The sequence below is a fragment of the Oncorhynchus tshawytscha genome, linkage group LG09 (genome assembly GCF_018296145.1).
Source record: "Oncorhynchus tshawytscha isolate Ot180627B linkage group LG09, Otsh_v2.0, whole genome shotgun sequence".
NCBI lineage: Eukaryota > Metazoa > Chordata > Actinopteri > Salmoniformes > Salmonidae > Oncorhynchus > Oncorhynchus tshawytscha.
Window position 1 is genome coordinate 8,002,407 of NC_056437.1, and position 23,035 is coordinate 8,025,441.

At 46.6% G+C, this 23,035-nt stretch overlaps 1 protein-coding gene across 3 annotated transcripts in view; it reads left to right on the top strand.

Annotated features, from left to right (window-relative positions):
• The window catches only part of LOC112257329 (lysosome membrane protein 2), a 66,276-nt gene that overhangs the window by 37,875 nt on the left and 5,366 nt on the right, over nucleotides 1-23,035 (top strand). For all 3 annotated transcript variants that reach the window (XR_006084002.1, XR_006084003.1, XM_042326439.1), the window contains exons 6-11: nucleotides 4,380-4,499; nucleotides 7,605-7,783; nucleotides 17,556-17,674; nucleotides 17,957-18,030; nucleotides 18,251-18,302; nucleotides 18,410-18,562. Coding sequence is in view for 1 of the 3 variants with exons in the window: in XM_042326439.1 (XP_042182373.1) it covers nucleotides 4,380-4,499; nucleotides 7,605-7,783; nucleotides 17,556-17,674; nucleotides 17,957-18,030; nucleotides 18,251-18,302; nucleotides 18,410-18,562 (697 nt within the window). In the remaining 2 variants the exon portion in view is untranslated. The remainder of the gene's footprint in view (nucleotides 1-4,379; nucleotides 4,500-7,604; nucleotides 7,784-17,555; nucleotides 17,675-17,956; nucleotides 18,031-18,250; nucleotides 18,303-18,409; nucleotides 18,563-23,035) is intronic.

The following is a 23,035-nucleotide window of genomic DNA, read 5'->3' on the forward strand; positions in this document are numbered from 1 at the left end:
CAGTCAGGTCAGGTCACATGGTTGCGGCCACTCATAATGGTGGAGAGCTGTGGAGTAGTGAGGAATGAGGCACGAGGTCAGGTCAGGTCACATGGTTGCGGCCACTCATAATGGTGGAGAGCTGTGGAGTAGTGAGGAATGAGGCAGGTCAGGTCAGGTCAGGTCACATGGTGTGGCCACTCATAATGGTGGAGAGCTGTGGAGTAGTGAGGAATGAGGCACGAGGTCAGGTCAGGTCACATGGTTGCGGCCACTCATAATGGTGGAGAGCTGTGGAGTAGTGAGGAATGAGGCACGAGGTCAGGTCAGGTCACATGGTTGCGGCCACTCATAATGGTGGAGAGCTGTGGAGTAGTGAGGAATGAGGCACGAGGTCAGGTCAGGTCACATGGTTGCGGCCACTCATAATGGTGGAGAGCTGTGGAGTAGTGAGGAATGAGGCACGAGGTCAGGTCAGGTCACATGGTTGCGGCCACTCATAATGGTGGAGAGCTGTGGAGTAGTGAGGAATGAGGCACGAGGTCAGGTCAGGTCACATGGTTGCGGCCACTCATAATGGTGGAGAGCTGTGGAGTAGTGAGGAATGAGGCACGAGGTCAGGTCAGGTCACATGGTTGCGGCCACTCATAATGGTGGAGAGCTGTGGAGTAGTGAGGAATGAGGCACGAGGTCAGGTCAGGTCACATGGTTGTGGCCACTCATAATGGTGGAGAGCTGTGGAGTAGGGAGGAATGAGGCACGAGGTCAGGTCAGGTCACATGGTTGCGGCCACTCATAATGGTGGAGAGCTGTGGAGTAGTGAGGAATGAGGCACGAGGTCAGGTCAGGTCACATGGTTGCGGCCACTCATAATGGTGGAGAGCTGTGGAGTAGTGAGGAATGAGGCACGAGGTCAGGTCAGGTCACATGGTTGCGGCCACTCATAATGGTGGAGAGCTGTGGAGTAGTGAGGAATGAGGCACGAGGTCAGGTCAGGTCACATGGTTGCGGCCACTCATAATGGTGGAGAGCTGTGGAGTAGTGAGGCACGAGGTCAGAGGTCAGGTCAGGTCACATGGTTGCGGCCACTCATAATGGTGGTGGAGAGCTGTGGAGTCAGTGAGGAATGAGGCACGAGGTCAGATCAGGTCAGGTCACATGGTTGCGGCCACTCATAATGGTGGAGAGCTGTGGAGTAGAGGAATGAGGCACGAGGTCAGGTCAGGTCACATGGTTGCGGCCACTCATAATGGTGGAGAGCTGTGGAGTAGTGAGGAATGAGGCACGAGGTCAGGTCAGGTCACATGGTTGCGGCCACTCATAATGGTGGAGAGCTGTGGAGTAGTGAGGCACGAGGTCAGATCAGGTCAGGTCACATGGTTGCGGCCACTCATAATGGTGGAGAGCTGTGGAGTAGTGAGGAATGAGGCACGAGGTCAGGTCAGGTCACATGGTTGTGGCCACTCATAATGGTGGAGAGCTGTGGAGTAGTGAGGAATGAGGCACAAGGTCAGGTCAGGTCACATGGTTGCGGTCACTGATAATGGTGGAGAGCTGTAGAGTAGTGAGGAATGAGGCACGAGGTCAGGTCAGGTCAGGTCACATGGTTGCGGCCACTCATAATGGTGGAGAGCTGTAGAGTAGTGAGGCACGAGGTCAGGTCAGGTCACATTAAGAGAGAAGGAATAGTTCACATCACTTAACATCCTGCCTATATATACCACACCTAAAGTGGGGTATATATAGTTGTGCTGGTGGAAACATGTCTTTGTCTGTTCAGCTGTCTGACCCATTGGGTGAATAAACTTGGTTCAAGCTTTCCCTAGTTGACCGTTAGGTTCTATTACAGAGTTTTAAAAAACTAACAAGATAAAGCACAAACGCGTATTAACATTCTATCTCAAGGCCATCAGACTGTTCAATAGCCATCAGACTGTTCAATAGCCATCAGACTGTTCAATAGCCATCAGACTGTTCAATAGCCATCAGACTGTTCAATAGCCATCAGACTGTTCAATAGCCATCAGACTGTTCAATAGCCATCAGACTTTTCAATAGCCATCAGACTGTTCAATAGCCATCAGACTGTTCAATAGCCATCAGACTGTTCAATAGCCATCAGACTGTTCAATAGCCATCAGACTGTTCAATAGCCATCAGACTGTTCAATAGCCATCAGACTGTTCAATAGCCATCAGACTGTTCAATAGCCATCAGACTGTTCAATAGCCATCAGACTGTTCAATAGCCATCAGACTGTTCAATAGCCTTCAGACTGTTCAATAGCCATCGCTAGCCGACTACCACCCAGTTACTCAGAGGCTGCTGCCCTCTATACATAGACTAACTGGTCACTATAATAATGGAACACTAGTCACTTTAATAATGTTTACATACTGCTTTACTCATTTCATATGTACAGTGTCTTGCGAAAGTATTCGGCCCCCTTGAACTTTGCGACCTTTTGCCACATTTCAGGCTTCAAACATAAAGATATAAAACTGTATTTTTTTGTGAAGAATCAACAACAAGTGGGACACAATCATGAAGTGGAACGACATATATTGGATATTTCAAACTTTTTTAACAAATCAAAAACTGAAAAATTGAGCGTGCAAAATTATTCAGCCCCTTTACTTTCAGTGCAGCAAACTCTCTCCAGAAGTTCAGTGAGGATCTCTGAATGATCCAATGTTGACCTAAATGACTAATGATGATAAATACAATCCACCTGTGTGTAATCAAGTCTCCGTATAAATGCACCTGCACTGTGATAGTCTCAGAGGTCCGTTAAAAGCGCAGAGAGCATCATGAAGAACAAGGAACACACCAGGCAGGTCCGAGATACTGTTGTGAAGAAGTTTAAAGCCGGATTTGGATACAAAAAGATTTCCCAAGCTTTAAACATCCCAAGGAGCACTGTGCAAGCGATAATATTGAAATGGAAGGAGTATCAGACCACAGCAAATCTACCAAGACCTGGCCGTCCCTCTAAACTTTCAGCTCATACAAGGAGAAGACTGATCAGAGATGCAGCCAAGAGGCCCATGATCACTCTGGATGAACTGCAGAGATCTACAGCTGAGGTGGGAGACTCTGTCCATGGGACAACAATCAGTCGTATATTGCACAAATCTGGTCTTTATGGAAGAGTGGCAAGAAGAAAGCCATTTCTTAAAGATATCCATAAAAAGTGCCGTTTAAAGTTTGCCACAAGCCACCTGGGAGACACACCAAACATGTGGAAGAAGGTGCTCTGGTCAGATGAAACCAAAATTGAACTTTTTGGCAACAATGCAAAACGTTATGTTTGGCTTAAAAGCAACACAGCTCATCACCCTGAACACAACATCCCCACTGTCAAACATGGTGGTGGCAGCATCATGGTTTGGGCCTGCTTTTCTTCAGCAGGGACAGGGAAGATGGTTAAAATTGATGGGAAGATGGATGGAGCCAAATACAGGACCATTCTGGAAGAAAACCTGATGGAGTCTGCAAAAGACCTGAGACTGGGACGGAGATTTGTCTTCCAATAAGACAATGATCCAAAACATAAAGCAAAATCTACAATGGAATGGTTCAAAAATAAACATATCCAGGTGTTAGAATGGCCCAGTCAAAGTCCAGACCTGAATCCAATCGAGAATCTGTGGAAAGAACTGAAAACTGCTGTTCACAAATGCTCTCCATCCAACCTCACTGAGCTCAAGCTGTTTTGCAAGGAGGAATGGGAAAAAATTTCAGTCTCTCGATGTGCAAAACTGATAGAGACATACCCCAAGCGACTTACAGCTGTAATCGCAGCAAACGGTGGCGCTACAATGTATTAACTTAAGGGGGCTGAATAATTTTGCACGCCCAATTTTTCAGTTTTTGATTTGTTAAAAAAGTTTGAAATATCCAATAAATGTCATTCCACTTCATGATTGTGTCCCACTTGTTGTTGATTCTTCACAAAAAAATACAGTTTTATATCTTTATGTTTGAAGCCTGAAATGTGGCAAAAGGTCGCAATGTTCAAGGGGGTCGAATACTTTCGCAAGGCACTGTATATACTGTATTCTATTCTACTGTATTTTAGTCAATGTCACTCCGACATTGTTCGTCTTAATATTTTTATATTTATTATATTTCATTCTTTTGCTTTTAGATTTGTGTGTATTGTTGTGAATTGTTAGATATTACTGCACTGTTGGAGCTAGGAACACAAGCATTTCACTACACCCACAATAACATCTGCTAAATATGTGTACGTGACCAATAACATTTGATTTGATTTAATACATTGTTGGATAAGTCATATAAACCTAAACAATCAAACATGGTGCTAGACGGTGCTTAGACGGTATTAGATTCTTCCTTTAATTGAGTTACATTTAGAAATAAATATTGTGTTTCAGTGAACTGAGCCTGTGGACGTCTGAGCAGAGTAATATGATCAACGGTACAGACGGCAGTGCCTTCCACCCCCTGTTGTCCAAGACGGAGAGACTGTACATCTTCAGTCCTGACCTGTGCAGGTAGGCTACAGCGCAGAAAACTGAGTACGCATCATGTCAGAACGAAACAGATGAAAACACTATGTGAAAGGTCACTAAAACGCACCCTTTTAAAACAGGAGTCGATTCCAGTTTTTGGGAGTCGATTCCATTTCAATTCAAGTCAATACAGGAAATACTGCTTTTATATAAGGAAGTAGAATTGCCCTCCCCCCCCCAAACTCTGCTAAATAATATCATAGGTCACTGGAACTTCCACGACACACAGTCTCCCTGTGGTAGAAGGATCCCACGAGAATGTTGTCTCTCAGCCTCTCACCAATGGCCTGATAGAGCTCTTCTCATGGTTGACTTTTCAGCTGGTTAGGAGGATGTGAGTGCTGATGTTAGTGGGACATCAGAGCAGAGTAACCAGTGCCTTCCATCTCCTGCTGTTCAAGAGGGAACGAGTCTTCACCACTTACCTCTGCAGGAACAGTACAAAGTACAGAATTCAGATTACGTCTAAACAAGAACAGATGCTCTACTTAAACGTTATGATTTGGATAAATTCAATTTCCCGATTTAATAAAAACAATCAAAAGCTTATACATACTTCATTCATTGAAATGTTATTGACCCCAAAACAACTGTATACCAAAGGCCACTGAAAACAAATGTACCACTTTTAAGTTTACTGTTCAGTACAGTTTCGCTGTGTTAAAAGGATCTCTCTAGAACAGCGATGTTTCATATTGAGCAATGGCCTGTGTTCTTCTGACCTTTCACATAGTTAGGATGTGAGTGCTGATGAGGTAGCGGGTTATTCTGGGCCCTACAACCTCGCCTCAGCATAAGGGGAAGTAATATTTTATTAGTGTCAGGGGAATAATGTGTCTCACATGACAGGGATCTTGTGAGATGGTTATCATCATAGCATCCTGGTAACTTGCACACTGCTACAGCTATCTTTACCTCCCTTTGGCCTTCGTCCAGCTAGCTTTACCTCCCTACGGCCCTCGTCCAGCTAAACTTTACCTACCTATGGCCCTTGTCCAGCAAGCATTACCTCCCTACAGCCCTCATCCTGCTAGCTTTACCTCCCTACGGCCCTCGTCCAGCTAAACTTTACCTACCTATGGCCCTCGTCCAGCTAGCATTACCTCCCTACGGCCCTCATCCAGCTAGCATTACCTCCCTACGGCCCTCATCCAGCTAGCTTTACCTCCCTACGGCCCTCGTCCAGCTAAACTTTACCTCACTATGGCCCTCGTCCAGCTAGCTTTACCTCCCTACAGCCCTCGTCCAGCTAGCATTACCTCCCTACGGCCCTCATCCAGCTAGCTTTACCTCCCTACAGCCCTCATCCAGCTAGCTTTACCTCCCTACGGCCCTCATCCAGCTAGCTTTACCTCCCTACGGCCCTCGTCCAGCTAAACTTTACCACACTATGGTCTACTATAAATTTGTAGGATGAGTATTATTCTAGTGAGCTCCGCCCCGAAACAATACCCAGTGTTCTTTGCAGTTCATTTGTCATGTTCCATTTCACATCTACATTTTGTTAATTTAGTAGACATTCTTATCCAGAGTGACTCGCTCAACTAAGGTGTTAAACAAAAACATATCAGTCACAGCAAGTCAAATGTTTTTGTAATTGTTACTGAGAACGCTGTTGGGCCAGCTACTTACAAATGTATTTTTTGTATTTTAAAATACAAAGTACGTGTATTTTAATTAAATATATTATTTAATTAATATTATTTTGAAACATTGATCTTTATGGTATATTTGATCTGTATTTAGACATTTTTACCATCCCTGAGTGTATGTTGACACACCCAATTAACCTCTTTGTATCTCTATATGACTTTTCACCTAAATATATGAGACTCTCCCCTTGTTGTTGATTGGTGGAGTATGTGGGTGTGGGGGGTCGGTCTATTTTAGCTGGGAACCTTGACCTAAAAAAACAGGGACATGGTGACTACTTGCGAACTTCCTCCCCCCTTTGTTTTCAGGACAGGCGGAAATAATCTGCTAGATTGGCATGTGCATCTGCCATTTTCATCAAGTGCAACAGGTTTAACTCGTCAAAACCTCCAATGAATGTTTGGGAAAAAACCTTTCACCTTCTTACACACATAAGTAGCAGTGACCTAACGACTGGTCATCTGTGTTATTGTAGCTGAAGGGGATATCCCACCTTCCACTGGTTACATCCCAAATGGCATCCTATTTCCTACATAGTGCACTATTTGACCTTTGGGAAGCAGCCAGTGGCTCCCAGCCCACGGCTCCCAGCCCACTTCCTGTTCTTTGTATCATATTTAAAATAGGAAGTTGTTGTTCCAGTCATTATTCATGTCCAACAACCTTTATAAACACATTGTTTATACATACATTGTTTATACACACATTGTTTATACATACATTGTGTTGAGTATTACAGAAGAGCTGATGCACATCGGCAGAAAGACCTTTGGCAATGATCCAAGGGGCAAGTCAACTGGAGGTACCAGTTTTGGTGTCAATTCCTTTTGCAATTTCACTTATCTTCCAAAATGTATGCACTATGTTCCACTGGGGGAATGTTAATCTCATGAAAAAGGTGTAAACATATGTCAATTTACATAAATAGCTAGCTAGTGCACAATTTGCGATGGTGGGTGGTGAGATTAGGGGATTCTGGGTTGTGAGAATAGGGGATTCTGGGTTGTGAGAATAGGGGATTCTGGGTTGTGAGAATAGGGGATTCTGGGTTGTGAATTTGGGGATTCTGGGTTGTGAGATTAGGGGATTCTGGGTTGTGAGAATAGGGGATTGTGGGTTGTGAGAATAGGGGATTCTGGGTTGTGAGATTAGGGGATTCCGGGTTGTGAGATTAGGGGATTTTGGGTTGTGAAATGACATAATGATCAACTGGAGGTACCAGCAGGGTTTGGGTCAGTTCCATTCAGAATTTCAGTTTCCTTCCTGAATTGAAATGCAAAGAAGTAGTAACTGTATAAAGTATGAATTGTAAAATATGAATCTAAAAACTGTAATATTTCTCCGTTCTTTGTTTCTTTTCAGACAATAACATCATGGTTTGGTTATTTGGTTGGTTGGCAGATTATTTAATTGATTGTTTGTTGTGATCCTCAGGTCCATCTTCATGGAGTTTGAGAAAGATGTGAAGGTGAAGGGGCTCCCAGCGTATCGTTTCACCCCTCCTCGTGATGTCCTGGCAAGCAAGGAGGAGAACCCAGCCAACGAAGGATTCTGTGTCTCCCCCAAAGAGTGCCTGGGCACCGGCTTGCTCAAAGTCAGCGTATGCCGAAAAGGTAGGTGCACCTCCACTACACCCCTATCTACCTGCCTACCTCCAGGGGAAGTAGGGTCTACCTCCTCCTCTCTCCTCTCCTCCAGGTGTAGTAGGGTCTACCTCCTCCTCTCTCCTCTCCTCCAGGTGTAGTAGGGTCTACCTCCTCCTCTCTCCTCTCCTCCAGGTGTAGTAGGGTCTACCTCATCCTCTCTCCTCCCCTCCAGGGGTAGTAGGGTCTACCTCCTCTCTCCTCTCCTCCAGGGGTAGTAGGGTCTACCTCCTCTCTCCTCTCCTCCAGGTGTAGTAGGGTCTACCTCCTCTCTCCTCCCCTCCAGGTGTAGTAGGGTCTACCTCCTCTCTCCTCCCCTCCAGGGGTAGTAGGGTCTACATCCTCCTCTCTCCTCTCCTCCAGGGGTAGTAAGGGTCTACCTCCTCTCTCCTCCCCTCCAGGGGTAGTAGGGTCTACCTCCTCCTCTCTCCTCTCCTTCAGGTGTAGTAGGGTCTACTTCCTCCTCTCCTCCAGGGGTAGTAGGGTCTACCTCCTCTCTCCTCCCCTCCAGGGCTAGTAGGGTCTACCTCCCTCTCTCCTCTCCTCCAGGGGTAGTAGGGTCTACCTCCTCCTCTCTCCTCTCCTCCAGGTGTAGTAGGGTCTACCTCCTCTCTCCTCTCCTCCAGGGGTAGTAGGGTCTACCTCCTCCTCTCTCCTCTCCTCCAGGTGTAGTAGGGTCTACCTCCTCTCTCCTCCCCTTCAGGGCTAGTAGGGTCTACCTCCTCTCTCCTCTCCTCCAGGGGTAGTAGGGTCTACCTCTTCCTCTCTCCTCTCCTCCAGGGGTAGTAAGGTCTACCTCCTCCTCTCCTCTCCTCTCCTCCAGGGGTAGTAGGGTCTACCTCCTCCTCTCCTCTCCTCTCCTCTCCTCCAGGTGTATTTGTATTTATTATGGAGCCCCATTAGATGCTGTCAATGCAGCAGCTACTCTCCCTGGGGTCCAACAAAATTAAGGCAGTTTATACAGTTTAAAAAAATATTACAATACATTCACAGATTTCACAACACACTGTTTGACCTCAGGCCCCAACTCCACCACTACCACATATCTACAGTAGTACATCCGTGTGTGTGTGTGTGTGTGTGTGTGTGTGTGTGTGTGTGTGTGTGTGTGTGTGTGTGTGTGTGTGTGTGTGTGTGTGTGTGTGTGTGTGTGTGTGTGTGTGTGTGTGTGTGTGTGTGTGTGTGTGTGTGTGTGTGTGTGTGTGTGTGTGTGTGTGTGTGTGTGTGTGTGTGTGTGTGTGTGTCTGTGCCAATGTTTGTGTTGCTTCACAGTCCCCACTGTTCCATAAGGTTTTTTTCATCTGTTTTTTAAATCCAATTTTACTGCTGCATCAGTCACTTGATGTGGAAATAGAGTTCCATGTAGTCATGGCTCTATGTAGTACTGTGGAATAGAGTTCCATGTAGTCATGGCTCTATGTAGTACTGTGGAATAGAGTTCCATGTAGTCATGGCTCTATGTAGTACTGTGGAATAGAGTTCCATGTAGTCATGTCTCTATGTAGTACTGTGGAATAGAGTTCCATGTAGTCATGGCTATATGTAGTACTGTGGAATAGAGTTCCGTGTAGTCATGGCTCTATGTAGTACTGTGGAATAGAGTTCCATGTAGTCATGGCTCTATGTAGTACTGTGGAATAGAGTTCCATGTAGTCATGGCTCTATGTAGTACTGTGGAATAGAGTTCCATGTAGTCATGTCTCTATGTAGTACTGTGGAATAGAGTTCCATGTAGTCATGGCTCTATGTAGTACTGTGGAATAGAGTTCCGTGTAGTCATGTCTCTATGTAGTACTGTGGAATAGAGTTCCATGTAGTCATGGCTCTATGTAGTACTGTGGAATAGAGTTCCATGTAGTCATGGCTCTATGTAGTACTGTGGAATAGAGTTCCATGTAGTCATGGCTCTATGTAGTACTGTGGAATAGAGTTCCATGTAGTCATGGCTCTATGTAGTACTGTGGAATAGAGTTCCATGTAGTCATGGCTCTATGTAGTAATGTATGCCTCCCACAGTCTGTTCTGGACTTGGGGACTGGGAAGAGACCTCTTGTGGCATGTCTTGTGGGGTATGCATGGGTGTCCGAGCTGTGTGCCAATAGTTTAGACAGACAGCTCGGTGCATTCAACATGTCAATACCTCTCATAAATACAAGTTGTGATGAAGTCGATCTCTCCTCCACTTTGAGCCAGTAGAGATTGACATGCATATTATTAATATTAGCTCTCGGTGTACATCCAAGGGCCAGCCATACTGCCCTGTTCTGAGCCAAATGCAATTTTCCTAAGTCCTTTTTTGTGGCACCTGACCAGACGACTGAACAGTAGTCAAGGTGTGACAAAACTAGGGCCTGTAGGACCTGCCTTGTTGACAGTGTTGTTCAGAAGGCAGAGCATCACTTTATTATAGACAGACTTCTCCCCATCTTAGCTACTACTGCATCAATATGTTTTGACCATGACAGTTTACAATCTAGTGTTACTCCAAGCAGTTTAGTCATCTCAACTTGCTCAATTTCCACATTATTTATTATAACATTTGGTTGAGGTTTAGGGTTTAGTGAGTGTTTTGTTCCAATTACAAGGCTTTTAGTTTTAGAAATATTTAGGACTAACCTATTCCTTGCCACCCACTCTGAAACTAACTGCAGCTCTTTGTAAGTGTTGCAGTCATTACAGTCGCTGTAGTAGCTGACGTGTACAGTGTTGAGTCATCCGCATACATAGACACTCTGGCTTTACTCAAAGTCAGTGGCATGACATTAGTAAAAATTGAAAAAGCAAGGGGCCTAAACAGCTACCCTGGGGAATTCCTGATTCTAACTGGATTATATTTGAGAGGCTTCCATTAAAGAACACCCTCTGTGTTCTGTTAGACAGGTAACTCTTTATCCACATTACAGCAGGGGATGTAAAGCCATAACACACACATTTTTCCAGCAGCAGACTATGATCGATAATGTCAAAAGCTGCACTGACGTCTAACAAGACAGCCCCCACAATAATTTTGTCATCAATTTATCTCAGCCAATAGGGTCTACCTCCTCCTCTCTCCTCTCCCCCAGGTGTAGTAGGGTCCTCCTCTCCTCTCCCCCAGGTGTAGTAGGGTCCTCCTCTCCTCTCCCCCAGGTGTAGTAGGGTCCTCCTCTCCTCTCCACTAGGTGTAGTAGGGCCTTTTCATTTTACTCCAGGTCAGTTCAGGAGACAAATTTAAATATGATCAATATATGGATTGGTTTAATATTTCATACATATAAATATGATGTAACATTACAATCTCACTCATATCTCCCCCAATGTCTTCTGTTGTCCTCCCAAACCCCAGAACACACACGCACACACACACACACGTGATTCAGCTCCCCTCTGACTCTACCCCCCCCCCCAAAACCACCTGACCAGGCCTGACCCACTAACTGAGTAGGCTGGTTGCTGGGCGGGACGGCGGTAAGCCCTGTCACCTGACTGTGGTTCAGGAAGGAGCAGTTAGCCCTTCTAATCTCCTAGGGTGCACTACTTTAGATCAGAGCCCAAATGGAACCCTATTCCCTATATAATGCATTACTTTAGATCAGAGCCAATAGTAGTGCACTATGTAGGGAATAGGGTGTCATTTCAGACACAGGCCTCGTGTCCACGGTTGTGTCTGCCCAGTAAGTGTCTCGCAGGTGATTGACTGGATGCGTTAGTGCGTTGCCAAGGTTAACATGCCAAAGGAAACAAACACACTCACTCACTCATCCACGTTTAAGAGAGCATATTCTTTAATTGACCCGTGTGTGGATCGGCGTCCGTTCACCATCAGGCCTGGGTTCAAACATATACAAATACTTTATCTGAGCTTGATTGAGCTTGCCTGTCTTAAAGGGACACCTCAGATTTGATCTACAATTTTTATGTCACTGCATGGAATATGAAGGGGCGGCAGTATAGCCTAGTGGTTAGAGTGTTGGACTAGTAACCGAAAGGTTGCAAGTTCAAATCCCTGAGCTGACAAGGTAAAAATCTGTTGTTCTGCCCCTGAACAAGGCAGTTAACCCACTGTTCCTAGGCCATCATTGAAAATAAGACTTTGTTTTTAACTGACTTGCCTAGTTAAATAAAGGTAAAAAAGAAATAAAGGAAGTTGAAGGTAGTTTTGCGAGCCGGAGCACTGACTGGAAGTCTATGGAATTTGCTAGCAACTTCCTTCAGAGACATGAAAAGGGTATCTACAATTTCATCTGACTCTGGGTAAGTAGATAATGGGCCTCGTTGTCAAAAATCCCGAAGTATCTCTTTAATGGGACCAATAGAATAGTCTCAATTGCTGATCAGGCAAGCTAGAGCGAACGGTCAAGTATTTGAACGATTTCAAACCGTATTTGAACCCAGGTCTGTCAGCTTTCCCCTACCTGTGTTTAGTTCATATCATGATCACCGGGCAAGGACAGGGGAAGTGAGGGGGGCATAGGTATTTGACCTTGTCTGCGTCCCAAATGGCATCCTATTCTGTATGTAGTGCACTACTTTTGACCACCACCCATAGGGCTCTGGTACAACGTCATGCACTATAAAGACGAATAGGGTGTCATTTGGGACCCAGGTTGTATTATGAGGTTGAATGTGTGTTGCTGTGCTAACGCCATCTCCGTCAGGTGACTGTTGCCACAGCTTACCAAAACATCAACTTTGTTCTACTTCCCCCACACGTACTGTAACGTAAACACACAATCCACCTGGACTCTCCAAGTGGCCTCCTATTCCCTATATTGTGGCATAGGACTCTGGTTAAAAGTAGTGCACTATATAGGGAATAGGGTTCCATAGGGGTCTAGTCTAAAGTAGTACACTATATAGGGAATAGGGTTCCATAGGGGTCTGGTCTAAAGTAGTTCACTATATAGGGAAGAGGGTTCCATAGGGGTCTAGTCTAAAGTAGTACACTATATAGGGAATAGGGTTCCATAGGGCTCTGGTCTAAAGTAGTGCACTATATAGGGAATAGGGTTCCATAGGACTCTGGTTAAAAGTAGTTCACTATATAGGGAAGAGGGTTCCATAGGGGTCTAGTCTAAAGTAGTACACTATATAGGGAATAGGGTTCCATAGGGCTCTGGTCTAAAGTAGTGCACTATATAGGGAATAGGGTTCCATAGGGGTCTGGTCTAAAGTAGTGCACTATATAGGGAATAGGGTTCCATAGGGCTGTGGTCTAAAGTAGTGCACTATATAGGGAATAGGGTTCCATAGGGCTCTGGTCTAAAGTAGTGCACTATATAGGGAATATGGTGCCATTTGGGAGGCAGTCCTATAGTACCACACAGTGGACTCATTGGAGGGAAAGTAGACTAGAGGAACTAGCTGTCCCCTGAGGGGAGAGGGACTAGCTGTCTTCTGAGGGGAGAGGGACTAGCTGTCTTCTGAGGGGAGAGGGACTAGCTGTACTCTGAGGGGAGAGGGACTAGCTGTCCCCTGAGGGGAGAGGGACTAGCTGTCTTCTGAGGGGAGAGGGACTAGCTGATCTCTGAGGGAAGAGGGACTAGCTGTCTTCTGAGGGTAGAGGGACTAGCTGTGTTCTGAGGGGAGAGGGACTAGCTGTCTTCTGAGGGGAGAGGGACTAGCTGTCTTCTGAGGGGAGAGGGACTAGCTGTCTTCTGAGGGGAGAGGGACTAGCTGTCTTCTGAGGGGAGAGGGACTAGCTTTCCTCTGAGGGGAGAGGGACTAGCTGTGCCCTGAGGGGAGAGGGACTAGCTGTCTTCTGAGGGGAGAGGGACTAGCTGTGTTCTGAGGGGAGAGGGGCTAGCTGTCTTCTGATGTGAGAGGGACTAGTTGTCTTCTGAGGGGAGAGGGACTAGCTGTCTTCTGCGGGGAGAGGGACTAAGCTGTCCTCTGAGGGGAGAGGGACTAGCTGTCTTCTGATGGGAGAGGGACTAGTTGTCTTCTGAGGGGAGAGGGACTAGCTGTCTTCTGATGGGAGAGGGACTAGCTGATCTCTGAGGGAAGAGGGACTAGCTGTCTTCTGAGGGTAGAGGGACTAGCTGTGTTCTGAGGGGAGAGGGACTAGCTGTCTTCTGAGGGAGAGGGACTAGCTGTCTTCTGAGGGGAGAGGGACTAGCTGTCTTCTGAGGGGAGAGGGACTAGCTTTCCTCTGAGGGGAGAGGACTAGCTGTGCCCTGAGGGGAGAGGGACTAGCTGTGTTCTGAGGGGAGAGGGACTAGCTGTGTTCTGAGGGGAGAGGGGCTAGCTGTCTTCTGATGTGAGAGGGACTAGTTGTCTTCTGAGGGGAGAGGGACTAGCTGTCTTCTGAGGGGAGAGGGACTAGCTGTCTTCTGAGGGGAGAGGGACTAGCTGTCTTCTGAGGGGAGAGGGACTAGCTTTCCTCTGAGGGGAGAGGGACTAGCTGTGCCCTGAGGGAAGAGGGACTAGCTGTCTTCTGAGGGGAGAGGGACTAGCTGTGTTCTGAGGGGAGAGGGGCTAGCTGTCTTCTGATGTGAGAGGGACTAGTTGTCTTCTGAGGGGAGAGGGACTAGCTGTCTTCTGAGGGGAGAGGGACTAGCTTTCCTCTGAGGGGAGAGGGACTAGCTGTGCCCTGAGGGGAGAGGGACTAGCTGTCTTCTGAGGGGAGAGGGACTAGCTGTGTTCTGAGGGGAGAGGGGCTAGCTGTCTTCTGATGTGAGAGGGACTAGTTGTCTTCTGAGGGGAGAGGGACTAGCTGTCTTCTGAGGGGAGAGGGACTAAGCTGTCCTCTGAGGGGAGAGGGACTAGCTGTCTTCTGATGGGAGAGGGACTAGTTGTCTTCTGAGGGGAGAGGGACTAGCTGTCTTCTGATGGGAGAGGGACTAGCTGATCTCTGAGGGAAGAGGGACTAGCTGTCTTCTGAGGGTAGAGGGACTAGCTGTGTTCTGAGGGGAGAGGGACTAGCTGTCTTCTGAGGGGAGAGGGACTAGCTGTCTTCTGAGGGGAGAGGGACTAGCTGTCTTCTGAGGGGAGAGGGACTAGCTTTCCTCTGAGGGGAGAGGGACTAGCTGTGCCCTGAGGGGAGAGGGACTAGCTGTCTTCTGAGGGAGAGGGACTAGCTGTGTTCTGAGGGGAGAGGGGCTAGCTGTCTTCTGATGTGAGAGGGACTAGTTGTCTTCTGAGGGGAGAGGGACTAGCTGTCTTCTGAGGGGAGAGGGACTAGCTGTCTTCTGAGGGGAGAGGGACTAGCTGTCTTCTGAGGGGAGAGGGACTAGCTTTCCTCTGAGGGGAGAGGGACTAGCTGTGCCCTGAGGGAAGAGGGACTAGCTGTCTTCTGAGGGGAGAGGGACTAGCTGTGTTCTGAGGGGAGAGGGGCTAGCTGTCTTCTGATGTGAGAGGGACTAGTTGTCTTCTGAGGGGAGAGGGACTAGCTGTCTTCTGAGGGGAGAGGGACTAGCTGATCTCTGAGGGGAGAGGGACTAGCTGTCTTCTGAGGGGAGAGGGACTAGCTGTCTTCTGAGGGGAGAGGGACTAGCTGTCTTCTGAGGGGAGAGGGACTAGCTGTCCTCTGAGGGGAGAGGGACTAGCTGTCTTCTGAGGGGAGAGGGACTAGCTGTCCTCTGAGGGCAGAGGGATTATAACTTCCGCCGCCAACAGAGATGGCCGCCTCGCTTCGCGTTCCTAGGAAACTATGCAGTATTTTTTTTTTTCTTCATGTTATTTCTTACATTGGTACCCCAGGTCATCTTAGGTTTTATTACATACAGTCGAGATTAACTACTGGATATAAGAACAACGTCAACTCACCATCATTACGACCAGGAATACGACTTTCCCGAAGCGGATCCTGTGTTTTGCCCACCACCCAAGACAATGGATCGGATCCCAGCCGGCGAACCAAAACAACGTCGCTGTAAAAGGGTCAGATGAAGCGGTCTTCTGGTCAGGGTCCGGAGACGGGCACTTCGCGCACTGCTCCCGAGCATACTACTCGCCAATGTCCAGTCTCTTGACAACAAGGTTGATGAAATCCGAGCAAGGGTAGCATTCCAGAGAGACATAAGAGACTGTAACGTTCTTTACTTCATGGAAACATGGCTCACTCGAGACACGCTATCGGAGTCGGTACAGCCAGCTGCTTTCTCCACGCATCGCGCCAACAGAAACAACCATCTTTCTGGTAAGAAGAGGGGCGGGGGGGTATGCCTTATGATTAACGAGACGTGGTGTGATCATAACAAGATACAGGAACTCAAGTCCTTCTGTTCACCTGACTTAGAATTCCTCACAATCAAATGCTGACTGCATTATCTACCAAGAGAATTCTCTTCGATTATAATCATAGCCGCATATATTCCCCCCCAAGCAGACATATAGACGGCCCTGAACAAACTTTATTTGACACTATGTAAACTGAAAACCACATATCCTGAGGCTGCATTCATTGTAGCTGGGGATTTTAACTAATCTGAAAACAAGAATCCCTAAATTCTATCAGCATATTGATTGTGCTGCCAGGGCTGGTAAAACCCTGGATCATTGTTATTCTAACTTCCACAACGCATATAAGGCCCTCCCCCGCCCTCCTTTTGGAAAAGCTGACCATGACTCCACTTTGTTGCTCCCAGCCTACAGACAGAGACTAAAACAGGAAGCTCCCGCGCTCAGGTCTGTTCAACGCTGGTCCGACCAATCTGATTCCACGCTTCAAGATTGCTTCAATCACGTGGATTGGGATATGTTCCGCACTGCGTCAAACAACAACATTGACAAATACGCTGATTCGGTGAGCGAGTTTATTAGCAAGTGCATCAGCGATGTCGTACCCACAGCAACGATTAAAACATTTCCAAACCAGAAACCGCGGATTGATGGCAGCATTCGCACGAAACTGAAAGCGCGAACCACTGCTTTCAACCAGGGCAAGGTGACCGGAAACATGACCGAATACAAACAGTGTAGCCATTCCCTCCGCAAGGCAATCAAACAAGCTAAGCGTCAGTATAGAGACAAGTAGAGTCGCAATTCAATGGCTCAGACACAAGAGGTAGGTGGCAGGGTCTACAGTCAATCACGGATTACAAAAAGAAAACCAGCCCCGTCGCGGACCAGGATGTCTTGCTCCCAGACAGACTAAACAACTTCTTTGCTCGCTTTGAGGACAATACAGTGCCACTGACACGCCCCGCTACCAAAACCTGCGGGCTGTCCTTCACATTTAAACGTGTTAACCCTCGCAAGGCTGCAGACCCAGACGGCATCCCCAGCCGCATCCTCAGAGCATGCGCAGACCAGCTGGCTGGTGTGTTTACGGACATATTCAATCAATCCTTCACCTCTAGTGAATCAACACTGCTGTGGGTATCTCTAGTGAATCAACACTGCTGTGGGTATCTCTAGTGAATCAACACTGCTGTGGGTACCTCTAGTGAATCAACACTGTTGTGGGTACCTCTAGTGAATCAACACTGCTGTGAGTACCTCTAGTGAATCATCACGGCTGTGAGTACCTCTAGTGAATCAACACTGCTGTGATTATAGTGCTCTACCATTTGCTGAGAACTACCCAGGAGTCACCTGTGTGTTCTTGTAGTATTAGCTCATCCTCAAGGGGTTGTTCCTTTCTCTTTCTGCCCGTTCACATTTGACATACTCAGCTCATATATTGCAAACAAGATGATCCAATCACATTCCATTTCTTCCTCTCTTAGCTTTGAACAGAGTTCAAATCCCTTAGCCTCTCGTCTTCTCCCCGTCTTCACAGAGTTCCAGTCACATTAACTTCTCCTCCCTGTCTCTCCAGGTGCTCCAGTTGTGATGTCCTTTCCTCATTTCTACCTGGGAGATGAGAAGTACTCTAACACCATTGAAGGACTGGATCCTGTCAGAGAGCATCACCAGACCTACCTGGACCTGAACCCGGTACACAACCCTGTAGTGTTCACTTCTCCGGTCCAATAGATCATCCACTTTAATATTCCAATAGTGTTACATTTGTGTAATTGGGAATTGCACCAACTGCGAAGGATTATAATTATAATTATAATTACCAGGTTATAATTATTGATGTTTAACCTAGACATTACCAGGTTATAATTATTGATGTTTAACCTAGACATGAATCAAGTATCCAGTACATTGAGTGTTACACCTGCAGTTCACATGGCTCATCAAAACTGTGCCTGTGTTGTTCTACACTTCCAGACCACTGGTGTTCCTATTCGGGCCAGTAAGAGAGCTCAGATCAACATCCTCATCAACAGAATCTCTGGCTTTCCGTGAGTACATACAGTCTATTGTTTCTGTATGATTTCCATCTCACAACCAACACTCAAGTTCTGCTAGCTAAAGACATATAGTTTCCGTTTCTGAATGATTTCCGTCTCACAACCAACACCCAAGTTCAAGTAGCAATAATAAAGCTCATAATCTTTATGATATCTATATTATTTCCTTCCATTGTTTAACGATTTTCTTACAATCTATTTTCCTTCACAGGAAAACCAAATTCCTGAACGAGACTATCTTCCCTGTCATGTTTATCAATGAGGTGAGATAATCACCATTTCATTTGACTCCACGAAAATATACAACAATTTCAATTCAGAAAATGTTCATTTAAATCCGAACGTTAATCGCATTAAGTGTTTTGTTCAGACGGTAGTGATCGACGACGTGTCGGCGGCTAAGCTCCACAAACTGTTGCTGACGGTGATGCTGGTGTCCAACTCCCCTCTCGTCCTGGTTGGTCTGGGGGCCATCCTGCTGCCGGTGTTCATCGGCCTCATCGTCTGCGAATACAAACAGAAGGTTTGACCACGGCCATGTTTCTTCCCTTTTTTATCTGACCTTTATTTAACCAGGCAAGTCAGTTAAGAACAAATTCTTATTTACAATGACGGCCTAGGAACAGTGGGGTTAACTGCCTTGCCACTAGGCTACCCTGCCGCCTCTACACTCTAACCACTAGGCTACCTGCCTCCTCTACACTCTAACCACTAGGCTACCTGCCACCTCTACACTCTAACCACTAGACTACCTGCCTAGGCTACCCTCTACACTCTAACCACTAGGGCTACCCTGCCGCCTCTACACTCTAACCACTAGGCTACCCTGCCTCCTCTACACTCTAACCACTAGGCTACCTGCCACCCCTACACTCTAACCACTAGGCTACCCTGCCTCCTCTACACTCTAACCACTAGGCTACCTGCCTCCCCTACACTCTAACCACTAGGCTACCCTGCCTCCCCTACACTCTAACCACTAGACTACCTGCCACCCCTTTTCTTAGTTCCCCTTGCTTTTGTATATATATATTTTTTTTTTTTATAGAACAGTGAAAGACTGGTGGGAAAGTTCGGCAGGGAGGGGAGCGGGTGTGTTAGAATAACAGTGGGACTTAATCCAACCCACGCTCACACAGGCAGATATATTCTGTTGGCAGCGGATTAGACCTCCCCAGGCTACTGACCTGTGTTTCTCTGGGAAGATAGTGTGTTGAGGGCCTGTGTCAGGGAGGAGCAGGACAACAGTGTTCTTCTCTTTTTCAATAAACTATAGTTAGAGCCCAGAGCTGTTCCTGGTCAAGTCAAGAATAAGTCCTGGCCTGGCCCTCAACTATAAAGTACTTTAAAAAGGCAGCAAGAAATGCCACAAATGGGGAACGTAAAAGTCATGTTGTAGACAGAATAGGTACGCCAACTAAATGTATAGAGATCCTATTAAAAGACGAGAGGCTAGGTCATGAACCCTAAAAGATGGCTGTTACTAGGTTACCCGATGTCCATTCCAGTGTTCCTATATCTTTTTCTATGAGGAGACACAGAAGAATAGAGAATACTGTAGAACATAAGTGTAACGGGATTCTTCTGTTGAAGGAGAGGATGGACCAAAACACAGCGTGGTTTTTTTTAGATACATCTTTAATAAAGATAAAAATAGAACAATATACAAAAACAAGAAACCCGTGAAAAACCAAAAAACAGCCCTATCTGGTGTAACAAACACAAAGACAGGAACAATCACCCAACAAACCCCAACACCAAACAGGCTACCTAAATATGGTTCCCAATCAGAGACAATGACTAACACCTGCCTCTGATTGAGAACCATATCAGACCAAACACAGAAACAGACAAACTAGACACACAACATAGAAGGCCCACTCAGATCACACATTAAGGCTGTGGTTTGGTTGGTCACAAGACACTTCTTCTCTCAACATGCGTAAAGTTTGTTGTAACGAGGAGACCAAGGCGCAGCGTGATGAGAATAATTAAATTACACTTAAACAAACTAACATGACGCTATAACCACCAGTGCGGACACAGGCAACTTTACATCGACACTAACCCACAGATAAACCAAGGAATATGGCTTCCTAAATATGGTCCCAAATCAGAGACAACGATAAACAGCTGCCTCTGATTGAGAACCAATCTAGGCAACCATAGACGTATATAAACCCCTAGACTAGAAACCCCTACACAATACAAAAACCCCTAGACATATATAAACCCCTAGACATATATAAACCCCTAGACATATATAAACCCCTAGACATATATAAACCCCTAGACATAGATAAACCCCTAGACATAGATAAACCCCTAGACATAGATAAACCCCTAGACATAGATAAACCCCCTAGACATATATAAACCCCTAGACATATATAAACACTAGACATATATAAACCCCTAGACATATATAAACACTAGACATATATAAACACTAGACATATATAAACCCCTAGACTAGAAAACACCCCTAGACATATATAAACCCCTAGACATATATAAACCCCTAGACATATATAAACCCCTAGACTAGAAAACCCCCTAGACTAGAAAACCCCCTAGACATATATAAACCCCCTAGACATATATAAACCCCTAGACATATATAAACCCCTAGACATATATAAACCCCGAGACTAGAAAACCCCCTAGACATATATAAACCCCTAGACTAGACATATATAAACCCCTAGACATATATAAACACTAGACATATATAAACACTAGACATATATGAACCCCTAGACATATATAAACACTAGACATATATAAACCCCTAGACATATATAAACCCCTAGACTAGAAAACCCCTAGACATATATAAACCCCTAGACTAGAAAACCCCTAGACAATACAAAAAACCAAACACACCACCCTTGTCACACCCTTACCTAACCAAATAATAAAGACAACTAAGATAACTAAGGTCAGGGCATGACAACATGATGACAACATGATGACAACATGATGTCTAACATACTTTGTTCTTTACTGTTCTCTTTCTGACCAGTTGTTAACATCTTTCTTTCTCAACACGTTTTTTTTATAAAGATCGTAGTGCGTTCTGCGTCATAACATTAAACTCAAATCTAATATTTGAAAATAAAATAGGTCTCAAATTGACTATTTTCTTAACTCTGATAAGACCATGATATAGTGACTGTATTAACCAGTGCATTTTAACCCATTCTAACAGTCCGGTATGAACGACTTCCTTTATGTTTCTGTTCAGAATTAAGTTTCTTCTTTAAGCCTAGTCCTGAAGAGAAAGAAAAAAACATGCTCAATGGAAATTCTCCAGGACTAAACTTAATCTGTGTCCAACTGTTCCTTTATACAGTCCAATATGTCCCCGCTGATAGGACATGCATGACTGTACAACAAACACTGTATCTGAAAGATTATGATCCTGACAAGCTATTTCGTTCAATGTTTTGTTCGCTAGATTGGTACTATAACTAACCACTCTCTACCTCTCTCCCTCCACTGTCTCCATCCCTCTCTCCCTCCATTGTCTCTGTCCCTCTCTCCCTCCACTGTCTCCATCCCTCTCTCCCTCCATTGTCTCTGTCCCTCTCTCCCTCCACTGTCTCCATCCCTCTCTCCCTCCACTGTCTCCATCCCTCTCTCCCTCCACTGTCTCCATCCCTCTCTCCCTCCACTGTCTCCATCTCTCTCCCTCCACTGTCTCTATCCCTCTCTCCCTCCACTGTCTCTATCCCTCTCTCCCTCCACTGTCTCTATCCCTCTCTCCCTCCACTGTCTCTATCCCTCTCTCCCTCCACTGTCTCCATCCCTCTCTCCCTCCACTGTCTCTATCCCTCTCTCCCTCCACTGATTCTCTCCTCCACTGTCTCTATTTTCTCTCCCTCCACTGTCTCCATCCCTCTCTCCCTCCACTGTCTCCATCCCTCTCTCCCTCCACTGTCTCTGTCCATCTCTCCCTCCACTGTCTCCCATCCTTCTCTCCCTCCACTGTCTCTATCCCTCTCTCCCTCCACTGTCTCTATCCCTCTCTCCCTCCACTGTCTCCATCCCTCTCTCCCTCCACTGTCTCCATCCCTCTCTCCCTCCACTGTCTCCATCCCTCTCTCCCTCCACTGTCTCTATCCCTCTCTCCCTCCACTGTCTCTATCCCTCTCTCCCTCCACTGTCTCTATCCCTCTCTCCCTCCACTGTCTCTATCCCTCTCTCCCTCCACTGTCTCCATCCCTCTCTCCCTCCACTGTCTCTATCCCTCTCTCCCTCCACTGTCTCTCTCCCTCCACTGTCTCTATCCCTCTCTCCCTCCACTGTCTCCATCCCTCTCTCCCTCCACTGTCTCCATCCCTCTCTCCCTCCACTGTCTCTGTCCATCTCTCCCTCCACTGTCTCCCATCCTTCTCTCCCTCCACTGTCTCTATCCCTCTCTCCCTCCACTGTCTCTATCCCTCTCTCCCTCCACTGTCTCCATCCCTCTCTCCCTCCACTGTCTCTATCCCTCTCTCCCTCCACTGTCTCCCATCCCTCTCTCCCTCCACTGTCTCTATCCCTCTCTCCCTCCACTGTCTCTATCCCTCTCTCCCTCCACTGTCTCTATCCCTCTCTCCCTCCACTGTCTCCCATCCCTCTCTCCCTCCACTGTCTCATCCCTCTCTCCCTCCACTGTCTCCATCCCTCTCTCCCTCCACTGTCTCTGTCCCTCTCTCCCTCCACTGTCTCTCTCTCCCTCCACTGTCTCTCTCCCTCCACTGTCTCCCATCCCTCTCTCCCTCCATTGTCTCCATCCCTCTCTCCCTCCATTGTCTCTATCCCTCTCTCCCTCCACTGTCTCCATCCCTCTCTCCCTCCATTGTCTCTATCCCTCTCTCCCTCCACTGTCTCCATCCCTCTCTCCCTCCATTGTCTCTATCCCTCTCTCCTTCCACTGTCTCCATCCCTCTCTCCCTCCACTGTCTCTGTCCCTCTCTCCCTCCACTGTCTCTGTCCTCTCTCCCTCCAC